Consider the following 17949-nt stretch of genomic DNA (forward strand, 5'->3'; position numbering starts at 1 on the left):
GATGAGAGCATTAGAAAATCCACATCATTATACCTTCCTGCAGCACATCACAAGACCCTACAGAGGGTCTGCAAGACCCAGCAAAGACCCTCTGGCCACAGACTGGGGGAAAGGAGGAGTATTGGGACCCAGCAAAGTGGCTCGCAGTGGGCTGCAACACTTGTGCACTTCTTCAGAGGTCAGCGACAGCCCAGTCAGGCTTTTCTGGGTCTCCTCCTTTAATGAGCTAATCTAACCCAACAGCTAAAATCCCATCAACTCAACCAAATCTACCTCGGGAGATTAAAATATCATATTCACCAAGCAAAGACATTTCTCTGAGCTCCCATGAACTTTCTGAACAGAAGATCGGGGGAAGAGTCAGCAAAGCCGTTCCTCCACGGCAGAAAGCCCTGTTACCCAAGAGCTGGAAACAGCCAATAATGAATGTTTAATTAATCTCAGGTCTCAGGAAACCTAACGCTGTTTCTCTGGTGAGTTTGACTTCTCAGGAGGGGTCCCCAAATGGTCACCCAGGGACCTCACCAAGGGGCCCAGAGCTGCTCTGCAGGATGATGGGCTGCACTCGCAATTAAAAATTATGGAGGAGACTACGTGGTGGGCCCCAAGAAATCCTGGTGCAGGATCACAGTTTTTTATAAAGTCCATGGAAGGGAACCAGTATTTATGCTGCTGGATACACAGAGGTCAGATGAGATGCTATGCTGGATCCTTTTGAGCTAAGTTTCATGAACCTGCGGCTCTTTCTCATGTTCTGGTGGCTATGACCATCTCCTTTCCCTTCTCTTCCACGCTTTGATGTTCAGAGCACTGTGGAAGGACGCCTGACTCGCTCAGTGCTCATACCCTTACCCGTGGGCCAAAGTTTCCAAAAACCAGCTCATACAGCCCAGTTCCCAGGAGAGCTGCAACACCCTGCATCGCCCGTCGGGGTGGCTTCCTGGGGGACCCTGCCTGCAGCAGGGCAGGGGCAGCTGGCAGGGGCAGGCAGCTGGGAAGTGCTTGGAATTTTAGTTATTTTTTAGTATTGTAGCTTTTTACTTTTTTATTTCTTTATTTTAAATTTTAATTTAATTAATTCAGAAAATTTTAAAAAGCCTTTTTTTCCCCCCTGTCCTGCTCAGGGGAGGGGCTCTGGCCCCAGGGCTCCTGCACAGCTCTCAGCACTGTGGCTGCTCACCATCAACCGGGAATTAGTTGGGGTTTTGACTTTATTTTAACTTCCCAGCCGCAAAAGGTGCTATCAGGTGCTCAACACAGGCAGGCACAAACCCCAGAATTTCTGTGAGATATCAGTCTTCACATAGGGCGGCACACCACGACACAGGTGCTAGGGATTGGGAAGATGTTCGAGCTGCCCCAGCCCACCCTGATGTCCCCTGCAGAGGTTCAGTACTCACCCAGCCCGTTTGCACAGTCGTAGAAATCAAAGCAATGCACGGTTCGATCCATCCCGTATGGTCCCATGAGTGTCCTGGGAGAAAGAAGAGAAGCATCTTTCTTTCACGGGCTAAAATAAATAGATGCACAGGTGCCCAGCCAACACGCACACAAGCACATCCTTCCCACTACCCCAGACGTTGCCCACGAAATGATGTAGACAAACAGGTTGAGGGACACGGCCCCGCGTATTAAGCCTCCACTGGCAAAAATCAACCCCCTTCCACCCCCCTGAAGTTTATACAGATAAATGAGAGAATATGTGCAGGGCTGGACATCATCCTCCCCACCCAGCAAATCTGATGGACCTGTCTGTGATTCATTACCCCAGATTAACGGGGTTGGACAGCTGTCTAGCTCCCGGGAAATGAGATCAGAGCTCAGACCAATGTTCCGGGAATAAACCAGTTTCACAAATACAGACAGCCTGTAATGAAGACAGCTGGGCGCGATCCGCTCCCGAGGTTTTGTAATGCAGGCAGTCTGACAGGGGGGCTGGAAAAAGGGGATGCTAGATCTGCCGAACCGCTTCAAGTCCCTGCCTTGCGAGGTCAAGGCTGGGAGCTTCTTATCGCAAGCCAAAGGAGGTGCAAGAGCATCGTTTGCCCCGTGCCAAGTAATTCTCCCAACCACCCCAAAGTCACCCCCTAAACACCCTCTGGCAAGGTGGGTGTCCCAAATAAATGACACCAAAAGCGCCCAGCTCCACTCTGCCCTAGCTTGGGACCCCGGACTCCAAACCCAGGACCACCGGCGCTTCTCGTCTGTGGGTGGTCTGTGGTGGTCACCCCTGTGAGGATGGGTGGCCATGAGGATGGGTGGACCTTGATCTGAGAAGCCCGGAGCCAGGCATGCCAGGTGGGAAAACAGGGGTGAAGGGCTCCCAAAACACGCCAATTCCCAGGATTTAAGTTGCAAGAGAAAAGGAGTTTCTGAATCAATATCGGATCCCAAATCTGGACGCAGCTGAGGAAGGACAACACCGCGGGCATGACAGGCTCCTCTGAGTTCAGCGGGATGCAGGAGAGGAATAAACCTCAGGGAGTCCTCTTTTCAGGCATCCGAAATACCTCGCAAAATATCAAGCTATTCTGCAAAGTCGGTAACACCCACCTCTAAGATTCAGACTGGAAGCTTTTTTCTCCCCGTATTTTTAAATACCCCCCCCTTGATATTCTTGCAATGTTTCATGTATTCAAGAGACTGGCCAAACAACTGGCCACATCTGGCTGTCAGAAAGCAGAGCTTGAAGGTGTCCCAGGACGCCAGAGCAGCCCTGGGCCCAGACTGCTTCAATTTACCATCCAGGATTTTGAGAGTATTTTGAGTAAATCGCTGAGGCAACTCCACCACGAGCAAACAGAAATAGCTCAAACCGGGCTGAAACACAACATAAGGACAGAGGTTTCGGTAAAGCAGATGCCTACTTGATATGATCAACTTTTATCCCCGATCCAACGCACGCACAGCGGAGCAGAAGTGAGCTTTGCCAACGCTAGAGATGCAAGAAACCCAACAACGGACACTAGTTACAACGGCCTCGGCTATTTCTGCTGCATGCGAGCCATCCCTGCCACCGAACCCTGGTCCTGGAGAAGCCACGGCAGACCACCCTTGGCTCTCTAGAGTGAGGTGGCCACCGGGACCCCCAGGGCTGCCCCGTTCCCCCCTCCCCGATTCCTGCCCCCGCTGCAGGGGGATTACCTGCTGATGATGATGGCTCCCTTGTAAAGGACAGAGACGGCAGGCATCTTGCTGGTGGCGGCAGCCCAGACCTGCCGGGCGCCAGCCACTCCGATTTGGCAGGAATCCGTTAAAACGATGGAGAAAAAAAAAAAAAAAAAAAAAAAAAGGAAAAAAGGGGAGGTCGGAGGGGGTCACGTGGTCTCCCCGTATGCATGTTAATTCCACCCAACATTAACACAGATCAGCTAAAAACATCTCCAACTTTAGATTAAAGCTTACGCAAGCCAACGTGGCCCATCGCAAGTGCCTTCCTGAACAAGCTGGGAGGGAGATCCGCCAGCCCCCCCAGCAGGGCTGTCTCACTCATCATTAACACAGCAGGGTAATTATTTGGATGCATCCTATTGTGTGTCTTTGGGAACAGCCCCTCCAGCGAAGGAGGACAGCGTTCGGTGCACGATGTGTGCTCACCATCCCTAAAGGCTTAAAATCCGTAGCAAAGCTTTGGAAGTAATAACAGACTGTAGCGCTTAGGGGGTTTTGTGTGGGTTTTTTTCTTTTAACATCTTTTCCAGCCGACAGCATTTCTTCCTCAATACAAAGCAAGTTCAGCTGTTCCACTGTCTGTTGAAAGGTCAGAAACATGATTTGCCTTGAAACAGCATCTTCCACCCCTGTCTTGATACCCATCACCTTGCTGCAGAAGCACTGTGACCCCCATTTTGTGGGATGTGGGGCTGGAGGCATCAAATGAGATTATCCGAGGTTGGCCAGTGAGCAGGGACAGAGCTGGAGCAAGCCACCTTGGGGCTTGGCAGGAGCAGGGCTGTGATCTTGGTGGGCACGGTGTAAAATGAAGAGAAATTCCCAGGGAACATGCTCCCCTGGAGCTGCAGGCAGTGAGATGACATGGGTCCTGCATCCCTGCCAGCTCTGGGAGCCAGCTAAGGTCACAGGTAGTCTCTTGGCCCTGACTTCATCAACGGTGTCTTCCTCGTACTGTTTCCACAGCGTCTCTCTGCACGCTCCTGGACGAACCCCATTAGTGGTACCACATCTCGTTAGCTGAGCATCAGTGTACATCAGTCCAGCTCAGCTGGGGATCAGATACAGACGTGCTCGCTTGGGACAGCAAACTCTTTGCCAAATATTTCCTTGAATCTGATGCTGTTGAATATTACTTTTCCCATGTGTGAACAACTATTAGCAAGAGCTTCCCCAATGGCCATGTGAAGCTTTGCTGGACAAGTGCAAGATGCTTTAAAACAATGACAAATCTGAAAAGTTTTCCTGCATTTTAATTGTTGGGTTTTTTTTTAAAAGTGACTTCCATTTGAGGGCATTCAGATGAAATATTAAAACCCCAAGCAGACTAGACCTTTAGGTAGCCAAAATGCTTCTAAAAACTGAATTCTTTTAGCTTCAAGATCAAAATTTGGATAAATACTGCCAACTAGACATCAAACGTAGCTGCATCAGGCGATACAGTATGCGCACCCCACCAAAGCAAGGCATGCCCAGCGCCTAGTCGGCATCTGCATAAAGGCTTTGGCCAAACCAGGCTAAGCACGAGGAGTTGTACATGGGGCCATTTCCCAGTCTGCTGCACGGCTGCAGCCTTCTCTGCGCCGAGAGCCTCACAAAAGTCCTCCTCGCAGCAACTCAATGGCAGGGCGATGCTCTTTCTCCTGTCATCCCGCAGACAATATTCAGGGTACGGAGAGCTGAACATCATCCCCCATTAAGGCAGGAGGATCCAAGCACCTGGCGATTCCCGTCCCTCCACCAAAATTCAGCGTACAACCTTCCGAGGTCCTTTGAGACTCTGCTAATAAATTAATTCACAGAAGTACCCCTTTGAGTCATGGGCCTTGGCTGAAACAAATCAGTGCTGCTGAAGGGAAGGGATAGCACAAGCGCTGGAGGCAATGTCAACAGGACAAGGTGACCTCTCTGACCAGCTTCAGAGGGGCAGCAGGAGAGCTCGCTGCAGCCAGGCCAGCCCGACCCAAAAAGTGCAGGCAAATGGGAGAATTTCCCTGCCTGGCAATCCAGTAATTCATCCATACGGGTTTCTGCATCTCAGGGAACAATTTCCACATTTAACGTTAAGCCAACATGTTTGTTTGGGTCTCAGCACCTTCAAAACCAAATCCTTCAGCAGCCCAACCACGGTCCCACCAACCATGGTCTGTCCAACCGCTGCCAGTGGCGCCCAGAGCGATGCTTGCCCTTCTCGTGTGCTGATGCTTCATACCGGCTGGGTGGGATGTTGCAATAAACCACACGTTTGTCTGCGAGGTGGTGAAGTAAATGAAAATCGAATTGAAGAGGCCCTCAGGGAAGAGGAGCGGGGCCAAGCTGAACTCCAAACTCTCAGAGCCTTGACTCCATCTTCCAAAACACAGGCTGACCCTGGCAAAAGCGTCAGATGCTGATGCTGCTCCTGCTGATTAACACCTGTCTTATTTAGAGAAAGTTTCAGGAAAATAATTGCAGAAGTTTTTCAGTGTTTTAAAACTCAGGCTCACATTCAGGAAGGATTTATAGCGACATATAACCTGCCCGAGGCTTCCAGTCCTGCTCTGCGCAACCGGTGTTGAAGGCAAACATCCCACTGGCAAAGGAGATACACCATATGCTCAAGCTCTTTACTGAGCGGGGACCTAGCTGAGCAACTTACTTACAGTAAATCCAGCTGGAAAGCCCAGGCTTCTTACCCCAGGGAACTGCCAGCAAGACTTGACATTTTTAAATAAATGGGTGAATGGAAGGAGCACGAATTAACACCACGGGGCTGGACAGCTTATAAACATGTGCTTAACTTGCATGTCCACATTTTCGTTGAAAACTCATTGAAAAAATTTATTTGTTTTCTATGTAAAAAGTTATTTTTGCTTGAAAAAAATATTTTTAATACAAAAAGTTGAGTGAAAGTATATCAGTCAGCTTTACTTAACACTAGCATGTATAAGCAAGGATGGGTGAAGCTACGAGTGGAATCAAAATAAGTCTTAGAGCAGGATCATAAGGTAAAAAAATGCCGACAGCAAAATATAGCATGGCAGATGCATTTCCAATACTTTTTTCTAAGAGATCACGAAGGGGGAACTCGGGGAGAGAAAAACTGGGAGCTCTGGGAGGAGGCACAGAAAGGGAGCGGGTTACGTACCGGCGACTGTGTCGGTGCTCTTCCCCCATCCCGCAGCAGCCGGCTGAGCTGCTGCTACCTGCCGAGGAGCAAGGAGGCAAAGCAGGCTCTTACTGGGGCTGGCTGTGCCCTACACACCATCCTGCCTCCTCCAGGGCATTGCACCTTCTCCAAACCACCAAACTTTGACCACCACGAAGAGGAAGCAGATAGAAAAGATGGTGGCAATGTATTTGTCTGGGTTTCAGAAAGAAACGAGGGGAAGAGGATGGCTGAAACAAGCACAACCAACAGTAAAGTTATTTTTTTCCTCATCATTCAAATCTCCCCTTGCCCCTCCTACCCAGCCTACAAGCCAACAGCGCTGGGTCCACAATAGGTGGAGGTGCTGGTTTTCATGTCGTTGGGAGTGTTGGCACCACGTGGTCAACACGGGGGCAGAGAGATGTCCAGCAGAAAATGCAAAATTGCGTGGGAAGACATTACTCAAGGCTCGTGTCTTGTGAAACACACTTTCATATGAATTTGAGGAGTTCAGTGAGTGCTCTCCCCAGCCAAACAGTTCTTTGCAGCTTATCCACTCAGGTAGGGTCATCTCTAGGTCATGTTAAGGCCATACAGGCCAAGAAGTAGAGCCGTCGGTGTTCTCAGTTATTCCAGGCCCAACATTGTGGCTAAAACCCAGGAACCAATCTTTTCATGCAACTAAGCCTTCAGCACTGACTGATGGCGAAAAGATCTGGAAGGCTTTTGCAACCCAAGCCACAGCCCGTGGAGCTCCGTCGGCAAGTAGAAAAGCCACCTCGTCTGAAACAAGAACTAAAGAAACATCTCCAGCATGTCAAAGGAGATGTCTATCTGCTGGTGGGACGGCCAAGAAGAGAACTCCACCGCTTCGCCACTGAAGAGGGCCCGCGTGTATCGCTGCGCTAGAGCGGGGCTGTTGGCCCCAGGACACGCAGCACCTCTGGACTTCCAGGCTCCTGGACTTTCAAGTGTTAGTCTTCAGTCCCTTTGGGAAGGCCTGCAGACTCCACGGGAAGGATGCTCTCTCCTGCTTCTCTCCCCCCTGAGTTTTCCTGGCAGCACATTTTAAATTTGGATTTTCTCCTAAATACAGTTATGCAATCCTCCCTGCCTCCAGCCAAGCCATGTGCTGCCTGAGGGGAGAGCTGCCTCAAGTCTCCCTCCCCTTCAGTACCCAGGGCAGGAGATTTCAGCCTTCTTGCTTTAGAAAGCACCATTAGGATCAGAGATATAAAGTAATGGCTTAGGTAGGGATGCAACAAACATGATGAAAGTTTCTTTTCTATACAACAGAAAATCACGAGCAAATGCAATTCTCTGCTACGTTATTATCCACCTCTCCTCTACGTTGGTCAAAGGACATTCTGGGAAAGCAGCCTTTGTGGACAAAAGGCTCTTCTACATTTCTTCCTTGGTCTGCCTTCTGTCTCCTTCCTTCCCTGCTTCTCAGGAAAGACCCGACATGAGCACCGAAGGAGGTGAACGGCAGCCACCGAATCGCGCTTGCAGCTGCAGGAGCCGTGTGTGGTTGTTCCCACAAACCAGGGCTGGCTCCTTGCAGGCAGGCACTCGCTGTGGTCAGTGCTGGCTGCAGGATAGGGAATTGTGAGATTTATGGTGAAAAGTAACTACAGAAAGAGAGAAGGCCCTGTAAAAAGTAACTACAGAAAGAGAGAAGACCCAACTACAGGGACAGGCGTGTCGGTGAGCATGAGAAGAGAAGCGAAGAGGTACACCTCTGGCAGAAACACAGGGCAAAATGAGAAAGTGAAGGGAAAGGACCAGGTACAAGGACATGGTGCTCTCAGCCCTGCCAGTGAACCGGGAGGGGTTTCCCCCACACCAGCCACGCAGTCGCGGCAGCCAGACTTGGCCGCCCTTGGTGCAGGGAGCAGCCGAGCCTGGGTATGGCCGGACCCCACGGGGATGCCCAGCCCGGCCAGATCCCACAGCGAGCATCCCTGACCAAATCAAGTGACTCAGCCAGGACCAAATCACCCTAAATAAGTGGTGGCTCCAGGCAGGATCCCGGACTCGGCAAAACAGCGGCACAAGGACGCCAGAGCTGGGGACGGGGGGGCTGTGCTGACAGCCGCATCACCAAGCCCGCAGGGAGCCTCTCTCCACAGCTTAGCAGAGGAACAGGGTCTGAGCAGGTTTGCGTGGGTGGGAATTAGAGGTGGAAAGACATCCTGCAACAACAGTGAGGTCTATCTGAGGGCTTTTGGCTCTGGAAAGTGGCAGTAAGAAGTTTTGAGGTGGGAGGGTGCAGCCCTCAGCAGGGCACTGCCTGTTTCCCACCAACACGGGGAGCTGCAGTGGGAGCGAAGGGCTGCCCGGGCAGCATTGGGCACTTGCTTAATAATGGCTCAACATTTGTTTCATGACAAAACGAAATTAGCGTAGGCTGAAAAGGCATTTACATCTGATTAGAAAACAGAAAAACGCAACCGTGCTTCTTACAGGATCAGCTACAAAGCGTTGATAATAAATCCAACAAAATAAATTGGCTGCTATGGAGCTGGGAAGCAACTGCCCGCTGTCTACAGTCACGGTGCAGCCCACGTTGTTTTCATAAATATTGCCTGTGGAGTTGCTTCAGATGAGCTCATAAGATGAGGGCCGTTCACAGACAAGTCTGAACAGAAGAGGGAACAAACAATCAGGGAATAGCAGGTTGGAAGGGACATCAAGGATCATCTGGTCCAAACTTTCTTGGCAAAAGCACAGTCTAGGCAAGATGGCCCAGCACCCTGTTCAGCTGGACCTTAAAAGTGTCCAATATTGGGGAATTCACCGCTTGCCTGGGGAGATTATTCCAATGGCTGATTGTTCTCATGGTGAGAAATTTTCCTCTTGTGCCCAACTGGAATCTCCCCAGGAGTAACTTGTATCCAAACAAAACCATGCTGCCAAAATTACCGGTGAAGAAAGCAGGCAGGTATTATGGGGAGCACCCAGGGACCAGCAGCTCCGTTCACCCATCCCAGCCGTGGGCATCAGCAGCTCCCTGGCCACCCGCCCATAGGCGAGCAGAGAGGTGGTAGCAGATGAAGCGGTTCTGCCAGTCCTGGCGGGGTGACGCCGCTCCCCCAGGCCCGGGGTCCCGCTTCTTCCCAGTGACATCACTCGTGGTGAAACCTCATCCCCAGGAGCGTGACTGCTGGGCTGGCAGCAGTCAGACATCGATGTCTCCACACCCTGCGGGCACCTTCCTCCTCCTGAGAGCCATGCAGATCCCAGCGCTCCTTCCTCTGGGGCACAGAACAGGATCCCAGGGCACCAGAGAGGCTGCCCGGGGGCAGCTACTGCTTCCCACCACCACCTGCGTGGTCGCACACCCATCCCCTCCTCCCCGAGGTGGATGGCCAGCCCTGGTCATTGTCGCACACCTCATGGCCACAGTGTCCCTTCCTTGCAAAAGGGCTCAGTCCTCCAGACCAGGAGGAAAAGGGACCAGCCCTACCTCATCCTACCAACCCTCTCGTCGACCCAGCTCCACTCCCCGCAGCTGAGCACGGGTCTCCTCTGGCTGCAGAGGTCAGAGGATGGCTCCCGGGGAGCATTTCATCTCCCCACTGCTTGTGGTGGTGGGTGACCCTTCACTCCTGTCTGAAGCCAAACCTGCTCGTTAGTCTAAAGATGGAGAGGTGTGGAGGTTTGAAAGCTGAGGCGGTTTTCCCAATGCTTGCTCCCTTCATCTGTTGAGGGAAGGTATCTCCCCCCCGACCCAGGCTGGATGCATCTCCTCACCATTCAAGGAGACAGACCCCCTTGTCCCAGGGCATCTGCCCCATGAGGCAGTACCACCCAGCCACCAAGACCACAGGCAGGTGGAGATACCGTCCCTCACTGCTGGCCCAGCTTTTCCATTCTTCAACCCCTTCTCTAAACTTCATCCCATGTCCCAACGTCCTTCTCAGCTAGTGGCTTTCTTCAGCATGGGGGATTGATCCCGACGAATCTTTGCAGTCTGAAAGTCAGGTCTCTGCTGACCATCACCTACACCCCGGTGGGGACAGCGGCTTCCAGGAGGAAGCTGAGCCCCCCTGAAAGGTATGCATCAAGTCAACTGAGGTGGAATGTTTTCTGGAGATGCTTCTCACCCAGAAGAAGCTCAGCCCACAGACGCCTGCCTGGCAGAGCTGGTCTCAGAGACTGCTGGAGCTTGGAGAGGGGTCACGAGTGTTTTCCCATGGACAGACCCCTCCATCGGCATTCAGCTATTCCCAGGCTTCTCTGAAAGGCTTTAGTTGAGGAACAAGCAAAAGGGCCTTTTTAATTAGCCTGTCCTGCAGTAATTAGGAAGAGAGGCTGCTTCATGTGGAAGTGAGGTCAGGCTTGGTCTGCCTGAGGTTTTGAGGAAAGGTGTTTATGCCAGAGCCCCGTACTCAGCCAAGGTAAGTGTTCCCCCAGCATCTGCTCCAGCCCGGACCTAGGATGTACCCACTTAAGATGGGGATTAATGCAATTTAACGCTCGAACAAGCTCTCTTCGTTTTTGCCCCAGCAGGACCAAGGCGCAGTGGCATCTCACACTTGGGGAAGCTTTCCTCCCTCCCTCCTCCTCCTCCTCCCCTTCCCATGAGGTAGGCGATCTGCTGCTCTGCTTGGGGACTTGTGCTGCGGCCCCACTTTGGGCATCAGCTCCTGTGAAGGGTTAACAGGATTATAAACCTCCCTGCCTTTCTAAATCCCCTGGGCCGTGGGATTGGACTGGTTATAAACTTATTAACAGGGGACAGTTGCTGGTGGGGGCTGTGGACCCTGCTCTGCCGGCCAGGCCACTGGTCTGTCCTCCCCAAATTAATTGCGGAAAAACGTGAGAATTATGGCAGGAAACTCACCCAAGTGAATCCATAAGAAAGAAGACGGAAAGAAGGAGGGGAGGGAAATGGCTGGGTATGGAAAGATGGGAAAACAACATATTTTTGGGAAAGATTTCAGAATGTGCCGCCAAGCTGGGAGCACAGCAGAGGCTTGGGAAGAGCTCTGACCCATCCTCAAGCTGTGAACATCCTCGTGCTCAAACCCAGACCCCGGCAAAAGCCACAAACACGACAGCAATAATAACACAGAGGATTGGAGCAAGCGCCGGACTGGTCCTGGACCCCAGCCGTGCCCGGTGAGGAGCCGGCAGCGGGTCCTCACCCACCCGGCGCACGCACAGCGTGGTCCAGCCACCAGCCACGAGACCTGCCCAGCATCAATGGGCACCTTTGGGGCTGTTTTATTTCCCGCTGGGTCTGGCAAAGCTCCTGCACAAAAGCCACCATTGCAAAGCCTGCTTACAGCCTCCAGCAGCCACTCTTCGGAGGAGCGAAGCCATACGGGAGAACCCCCTAGGGTCACGCCGGCATCACTGCCCGGAGAAACCGGTGCTGAGGGACAAGCCACTGGTCCAACCACAGCAATCGCCACCCCGTGCCCTCTTGATGAGGTCCCACTGGCAGCTCATGTTTATTTATTAAATTCCTATTTCAAACTCTAAAATTAATCTTTTAATCAGCGGCAGAGCGGAGCCATACTTATCGGAGCACCAGGGAGGTGTTATCTCCCCACCATCTGCTCGCCACCCTCCGCCGCATCCCGGCGGAGCCGCCAGACAGCCGAACGCCAGCCGGCACATCTGGCACCCGTCACATGTGGGAGCCGGTCCCCCGGCACAAAGCCGGCTACCCCTCGGCCGAGGCTCTCCATCCACGCAAAGCACATCCCAGCCGACAAAGCTGGGAGAGGTTTCGACCCAAAACCCCGGCATATAAGCAGATTTCTGAGGTAGAAAATGGTTTCTGAACATTTTTGCCTTGCAAGTGCAGGGAAGCAGGTCTTAGCAGCCCCGTGGGGCCAGGGATGCCCAGGGGACCGTGGTGAGGCCGCTCATGCTGCCAGGCAGGGGTGTAGCTCTGCCTGCCCCCGTACACAACACCACGGTCCCGTAACGTCAGCACCCATCAGTGGCACCAACCTGGCAGCGCTCCCCAAAACACACCCCACAAGGTCAAGCCTGTCTCGTGCTACCTCCTTCTGAGCAGCAACAGATTCTGCCTTTTCTGCACCCAAAAGCAGCAGAGAAGCATCAGCATAGGACCCCAAACCAAACTCTCAGGTGAAGGTAGCTGTCGCCCCAGGATTCTGCCCTCACCAGCCTGCCTGCACCCGTGTGGGGTGCTGCCCACCCCGCAACCCCCCCAGCCCTCACTCCAATGACCTACTTCAGCAGGAGACGGATCGTGCCCCAGCAGCGTCCATGGTCCCCAGTGAGTGCAGGGTGCCCCGGGTTCTCAGTCCCCAGGGGGGGGACATCAAGTCTCAGCCAGCCCAAGAAAGCCTCTGCCAAGTCTCAGGATGGCCCCAAGAGCCTGCCAGGGTCCCTGCCGGCTCTGGATCCGGCCCACTGACCCCCAGTTAATCGGCTAAAGCTGCACGCTCTGAACCCTGGCTCCAGCCGCAGCCGCACTCCCGCCGGCTCTCTCTGCCCTACATAGACATCTGCAGCTGCTCAGCACCCGCCTTCACCTCGCATCCCCTCCGCCGTGCCCGCCACCTTCCCTGCACCCACACGGGGGTCCCTGCCTCGCACCCACCTGTCCCCCAGACACTGGCACAGGGTGAACACGGTCCCTTTGGCGGTGGGGGGGGGCTGGTTTTGCCAGATGGGAGAGCCCAGCACCAGGGCTGCAACAGAAGCAAGAGCACCCGCAATAGTTTGCAGAGGCTGTGGGTGCTTTCCCAGCTGCTGCCTGCAAAATAAGTCCCCTTCCCCACCCCTGGCTGATACCAGCCTCACCTGCGCGCTCTCCCTCCCAGGGAAGCTTGGATGCGGGTGCTGCGGGACTCCCACAAGATCCCGCCCTCCGGAGAGGGGCTACCAAAATGAATTGAATTAAGCCCCGCAAAAAAACCATAGGGTCACTGAACATATCCTCCATAACGCCGTTCCCAAAGGTGGGGTCCGAAACGCAGAGCGATGCCCCTATTCCCGGCGTGGCAGCATCCTGCCCTGCTTACCAGTAAATGAGAGAAAGCCCATCGAAGCGCTCCAGGTCGCGGCCAGGGGGCTGGAGGTAGGACATCATCCGGGGCCACCCGTCCCCACCGAGCCCTTAGGGCTGCCGCGGCCGGCTCCTGCTGCCCAGGGCCATGGGCTCAGAGTGCCAGCGGCCGGCACGGCTCCCTGGCATGGCTCACCGCTGCAGCCAGCTACATCTAATCCCAGGCGGGCAAGCATGTGATCGCCCCTCTCCTGGCTCCCCCCCGGCTAAACCCTGCCAATGTCTCCAGTTCTGTGGTGCCGGCCGGGCACGGAGCAGCTGTGCCGCTGCCCGGGGATGCTGCGGTACGGCTAATTCCAGCCGGCAGGTCTGAGCCTCCCTCCAGGGTCGGAGCTGCTCGGGGCACGGCACGGCGAACGCCTCCACCGTGGGACCCAGCAAAGGTGTCCCATCGCCGGTGTGTGGCCGTCAGCGGAGCACGCGTCCCGCTCTCCCTGCCCAGGACGGCCCCTTGGTTCAATAACCTGAGCGTTTATTTCAGCAGGATGACCCCTTCGCCCCCCTTCACCACTGAGGTCCCCCCCTCGCCTTGCACTTGCAGTGGCTGTTAATGATGGTTATAATCATTAACGACGGTTATAATCGATGGTTAACCTGCTACCACAAACTGTTTAAAGCCAATTGCAGGCGTTGCCACCCTGCATTAAACCCAGACTGCGGTGACACGCTGCTCCCCTCCTCCCCAGCCGCTGCCAGCAGGCTTCAGCATTTCTGATTATTTATATAATGTGGGGCACAATTCTTGCATGGGTTTCCCCCCCCCCCCGGTTTAAAGTCGTCTGGGCATACCCCAGCATCCAGACGATCCTTTAGACTATTAGGAAAGCCCTGGGAGTGAGCACCGGCGAGCAGATGGAAACTCTTTGAAGTGGGGTGGGCTCATCCATATAAATTATCCCAGAGTGGTGAGTTCACAGCCTGTCCCATTGTGCTTCCCTTTATCCAATTGTGGGTGGGATGGACAGACAGCAGGACGGGCAGACAGGTCCCTGATTCGGGGTGGTGGAAAAAACTCAAATAAGCATCAATCCACTGCATGTACCATATTTTATTTCTCCCTCTCCCCATCAGGCATGGTCCCATGGCACCAGCCTGGGGTGACCGGGACCTGGGGATTAGGTGAGTCCCGGGGATTACGAAATGCATCTATCTGTCCCCGTCCCGCATGGTCCAGGAAAGCTGCTAGCCCCACCGAGGGCCAGGTCCTGTGCCCACCACTCCCCCCAGCTCCAGGTAACACTGGGACACTTGGGGACTGACTGGGGAAAACATCAAATGGTAGAGATGGTGGCAATCTGGCTGGCTGGCTGGCTGGCCGCTGCTGCCCAGCCCTGAGCCGAGGCGTCCCACGGGCGTTGGGTGGGTGTCTGGGGACTCGGTGGTGGCTGGTGACATCTCCAGCCCCAGTCAGGACACCTCAGTCCTTGGGGTCAATACAGCCACCCCGGCTGTGATGAAGAGGAGGGAGGAGGCTGGCGGGCAGACACGGCAGCCACCCAGAAGGATGTGCCCGTGCCCGGGGTGACAGCCCGCAGGCACTTCTCGCCGGGCTGATCCTGCTCAGCATCCTTTCCAAGTGACTGTGCAGGATGTGCCGGTGCCAAAATCCTTTTCACTGGCCACCTCCCAGCCCGGCGACAGTCCCGTGAGGAGGCACGGTCCTCCCCAACGGGATGGCTTTGTGCCTATGCATCTTTCAGGGCGCAGGTCTGCTTTACACCCTGTCCCGAGCCAGCCCTCTTCCATGCATCCCTGTCCGTATAGAGTCACCCCATGGTGCGTTTGGGACGCATGACCTTCCCCAGCCCAGTGAACCCTCCTGCCGAGGGGTGCCGGTACCCCACGCCGGTGCGGGGAGAACCACCTACTCCCGGGGCTGTTGCAACCTGGGGCCGGGCGGTGCCGGGCGTGAGCCCCGGGACCGGTTTCTGCCGCTGGGAGAGGATGGGCAGCAGGGTTTGCCGAAACCGCTGGGAGCGGGCAGGCGCAAGGGTGTTGGGGTGCCGCGGCCGGCTCCGGGCTGAGCTGGCCTCTCCCCGTCTCACCGGTTGGGATTGTCAAAGGCGGTGTCACCCTGCTCCGGGGCAGGACAGCACCCAGGGGCCGTGGGGATGGCGAGGCCACCCCAATCCTGCCCTGGTGCCGGAGGTCCAGCTCCGACGAGGTACCCGGTGCCCTGGGGCATCGTTTCCGCCTCCCTCCTTGCAGCCACTGGCAGCCCACAGGGACGGCCCACGGATGCGTCCCCCCACTTGCCCACAGCCGTCGGGGAGGGTCACAGCTTGCCCCGAGTTGGGCTCGTGGGGTGAATCATGGAGGCGTGCTGGGGAGCGAGGAGCGCTGGGGAGCAAGGCGCTGCCTTGCCCTTTCCTCCGAGAGTTTCCGTGCTGGCGGAAGCGGAGCATTATCTCCCTCGCCCATCAGAGGCAGCTGCCCATGGGTGCGCTCCATCTGCATATTTATACAGATGCAAACATTACACCCAGGAAATTCTCAGCCTTTACATCACGGGCCAAAACCTGCCGTGGAGGCTTGACCTTTTTCTCTCTTTCCATGGCTTCTGGGGAGCCTGTGCCGGGGCAGACCCTGCCTTGGGACACCCCGGCCAGGATCTTGGCCACGGGTGATGCTCCCCTTCAGCAATGGGCCCACTGCGATGGTTTGGGTCTCCAGGGGCACACGGCTCACCTCCGAGTTCCCAGAAGACCAGGGCTCCCACACAGGTGTCCAGGGCTGCAGCACCATGTCACGCAGGAGGAGGAAGGGACACCTGGGTGTCCCCCCTGGGGAGCTGGGATTCCCCCCCACCCTCTCCACCCCTTTGTGAGGCAGGAGAATAAGGACCAAGAGCAGCTGCCACCACCCTGGATGCAGCGAGCGCATCGTGATCTTAAAATCCTGATGCCACCAGCCCCGCCATACCGTGCTCAGTGCCTTTCTGAAAGCCGTGGCTGGCGACACAGGATAGGGACCTGCCAAGGTGGGGGTGTCCCCCTCTGTCGTCGTCCCCCCAGTTTGGTGCAGGTGCCCCCCATCCCTCCTCAATGCCTTCTGTGCCTGCCACCGCTTGCTGCCTCCAGCCTGGCACCCCCAGCACCCCAAAGCCACCACACCAGCGTGCTCGGCTGCACCGCCGGTGACAACACAGCTCCTCTGCTCCGTACCACACCGGGAGGATAAGGAAAAGCCAAATTTAATTTATTCCGTGCTGCATTTTCATGCCAAATGAGTCAGAGCGCCGGCCTCGCTCAGCCTTTGTTTTGCTTGGCTGCTAGCACCAGCTTGTGCTTAGTGTTTGTTCAATATTTAACTCCCTTGATGGCACTTGGGCTCAAACCAGCAAGTGCAGCAGAAAAAGGCACTTCCCTGCTGGGGCAGGAGCTTCCCCGTCCTTCAGCTTCACTTGGGAGCGATGCGCTTCTTTTATTCAATTTATTTCTCGCCGCTTGATGCAGCTCTGGGCTTGGAGCTTTGAGCCACCACATCCCACAAGACCCATTTAAAATGCTATCGGGGCTCGCAGGGGCTGCGGAATGGGGCTGGAGCAGCCAGGCTGGCTGCTGATTTCACAGCAAAACCAGCCTTAAACGGAGCTGAGGAAGGTTTCGCCCAGCACAGGACCAGTTAGGAACGAGCACGGCTGCATTCCTGCGCACGTGGGAGCCGGCGAGAAGGAAGCGGCAGCATGAAGGTGTTTCGGTGCCCTGCTTTCCTGCGCCGCACCAGCTGCGAGCGGGAACTCCCTTCCCACCCGATAGCCAGCAACCCCCTGATATGGGAGCAAGCGGTTCAGCTGGGCCATCCAAGGACTGTCAAAAAGTCCCACCCAGAAAATAAATGAGGTTTTGGCCAAACCACTGTTAGTTTGTGTTCCACTGTCTCAGCTTTTGGAAGAAATTTCCAAAATTTTTTATCCACCCATCCAAAGCTAAATCCTAAAATTCTACATTGGGAAATGCTGCTGAAAAGCCCCCAGGGCTGAGCATCCCCATAGCCGGCTCCCCTGCTGCGATGGGTCCCCAAAACCCCTCGGCACCGCAGGACACACCGGAGCTGCCGTGACTTTTGGGGCACGTGGGGAGGGGGATGCTGCTGCCACGATGCTGGTTTGCCCCACCAAGCCCCGATGTCTTCCCGGATTAGGATGGGCTTGCGTGGGGTGGGACAGTGGGACACGGTGGGATGGTCAAACCCATCACAGAGCTGTCAGCAGGGAGCAAGACCCCAGCAGCTGATGCCCATCCTGCACCTCTCAGCAGAGGGGTCAGCTCGGCCGGTGGCGATGGGAACGGTGCAGGGTGGAGCAGGGCGAGCTCAGCAGGGTGTGGGATCCGTGCCGGGGAAGGGCTTGCCAGGAAAATGCAATCTCATTGCATAAAACATGCTCCTCTCCTGCTTCCCCTCCCGCGGCAGCAGCTCAAGAGCTTCTTACCCAAGTTAAGTCAATATTGGCACATCGCTGCCTCTGTCGAGGTGCTCACCCTCATGGAAGGAGCTCAATGGGTGTTTTAAGGGCTGGAGAGGAGGCACGGGAGCACGGCTTGCGGGGGGTCCTGGTGGGCTCCATCCCTGAGCGTGGCTTCCCGGTGTC

General features: G+C 55.1%; 1 protein-coding gene across 4 annotated transcripts in view; it reads right to left on the reverse strand.

The window, feature by feature from the left end:
• LOC126034290 (syntaxin-binding protein 4-like) overlaps nt 1–13518 on the reverse strand; it is a 48828-nt gene extending 35310 nt beyond the window's left edge. For 2 of the 4 annotated variants that reach the window (XM_049791817.1, XM_049791820.1), the window contains exons 1-2: nt 13315–13518; nt 1401–1474 (exon numbers count right to left, since the gene is read on the reverse strand). In XM_049791817.1, the coding sequence (XP_049647774.1) occupies nt 1401–1474; nt 13315–13382 (142 nt within the window). In that variant the 5' untranslated portion in view covers nt 13383–13518. Of the gene's footprint in view, nt 1–1400; nt 1475–3144; nt 3255–12518; nt 12697–13314 lie in introns of those variants that run through there. The other 2 variants (XM_049791818.1, XM_049791819.1) reach the window with 2 other exon arrangements.
• Nucleotides 13519–17949: the final 4431 nt, after the last annotated feature.

The sequence above is a fragment of the Accipiter gentilis genome, chromosome 33 (assembly GCF_929443795.1).
Source record: "Accipiter gentilis chromosome 33, bAccGen1.1, whole genome shotgun sequence".
Taxonomy (NCBI): domain Eukaryota; kingdom Metazoa; phylum Chordata; class Aves; order Accipitriformes; family Accipitridae; genus Astur; species Astur gentilis.